The 1,102-nt window shown below is 42.8% G+C and overlaps 1 protein-coding gene across 1 annotated transcript; it reads left to right on the plus strand.

Moving 5' to 3' along the window:
- The first annotated feature begins 241 nt into the window (after positions 1-241).
- On the plus strand, positions 242-884 carry LOC114450673 (protein S100-P-like). Its single transcript, XM_028428944.1, has 2 exons — positions 242-443; positions 637-884. The coding sequence occupies exons 1-2, from the start codon at positions 306-308 to the stop codon at positions 769-771; spliced, it is 273 nt and encodes a 90-aa protein (XP_028284745.1). The 5' UTR covers positions 242-305; the 3' UTR covers positions 772-884.
- The last annotated feature ends 218 nt before the right edge of the window (positions 885-1,102 follow it).

Genomic DNA, 1,102 nt, shown 5'->3' on the forward strand with positions numbered 1-1,102 from the left:
CACCACACCAGCTGCCTCTGTGGTCTGATAAAAGAAAGGCCTCCTCTTAACCTCAATAACATGACAACTTAAGCTGCATATAGCTTTTTACTTAATGTGTACACTCTGTGTTGCAGCAGAGAGGGCGTGTAGACACATCAGAAACCAACACCCACAATACCCGAGTCTGTCCCATCATTGGTCCTGAAGCCGTCGTTCACAAGGTATAAAAAGAGCTCTTTCCTCATCCACTCCACCCAACACATCAACCTCGTGCTGGTTCATTTTCTTCTTTGTCGCAGCAACTTTCAACAAAAGCAGCAACCATGTCGCAGCTTCAGAATGCCATAGCCATCCTGTTCCAGACTTTTAATGACTACGCACGCAAAGAAGGAAAGAAGGACATGCTGAACAAAGGAGAAGTCAAGACTCTGTTGGAGAAGGAGCTGCCCGGTCTGCTGCAGGTACTGACACTGTGCTCAGATGAAGGGATCAGCCCCATTTTTAACTTTAACTTCCACACCACACATATTTTCACAGCATTTGACTTTTGGACATTATGATTATGATGTATTAATGGATTCTGAGAAAACCTTATCAAGTCTCAACTCATCATGAACTCAAACTTATTATGTGCACTTTCTTCTGTCTCTATAGGCAGCAAAGAACCCAGGTGAGGTGGACAAGTTCATAAAAAGCCTGGATTTCAACGGTGACTCCGAGGTGGACTTCAGTGAGTTTATGGAGCTGGTGGCCCGTGTGGCCTGTATCATCCATTTCTCTAAGATTTGAGCAGAGAACGACCGTCTCCGGGTGTGGGTTCCATTGGCACCAAGAAATAAAACATCAAAATTCAGAATGTAATGTTTTTTTTTAACCACTTAATAAAGTGATGTATCTACCAATGCATGGCTGTGTAGTGTTGAATGTAAAATCACTTTTTTGTAGCACAGATTTAAAAATCTTATGGCTAGTTTTATTACTTTTCCAGGGTTCTTCATAGTAAATGGCAGCAAAAACTGTTAAAGAATCTCAGGCGAGGAGGAGACCAGGAAGTAAGTGTGAAGAGGCTGTGTGCTCTCCACATGCTGCCACACGAGTAGGTTGTGTTATGTTATCTGAT

This window comes from Parambassis ranga, chromosome 18 (genome assembly GCF_900634625.1).
Source record: "Parambassis ranga chromosome 18, fParRan2.1, whole genome shotgun sequence".
Classification (NCBI taxonomy): Eukaryota; Metazoa; Chordata; class Actinopteri; family Ambassidae; genus Parambassis; species Parambassis ranga.

Bases quoted from the DNA above. Each gene is read 5' to 3' on its own strand.
- LOC114450673 (XM_028428944.1), top strand. From the start codon at position 306: ATGTCGCAGCTTCAGAATGCCATAGCCATCCTGTTCCAGACTTTTAAT. The intron at 444-636 runs GTACTGACACTG...CTGTCTCTATAG, and splicing joins AGCTGCCCGGTCTGCTGCAG to GCAGCAAAGAACCCAGGTGA.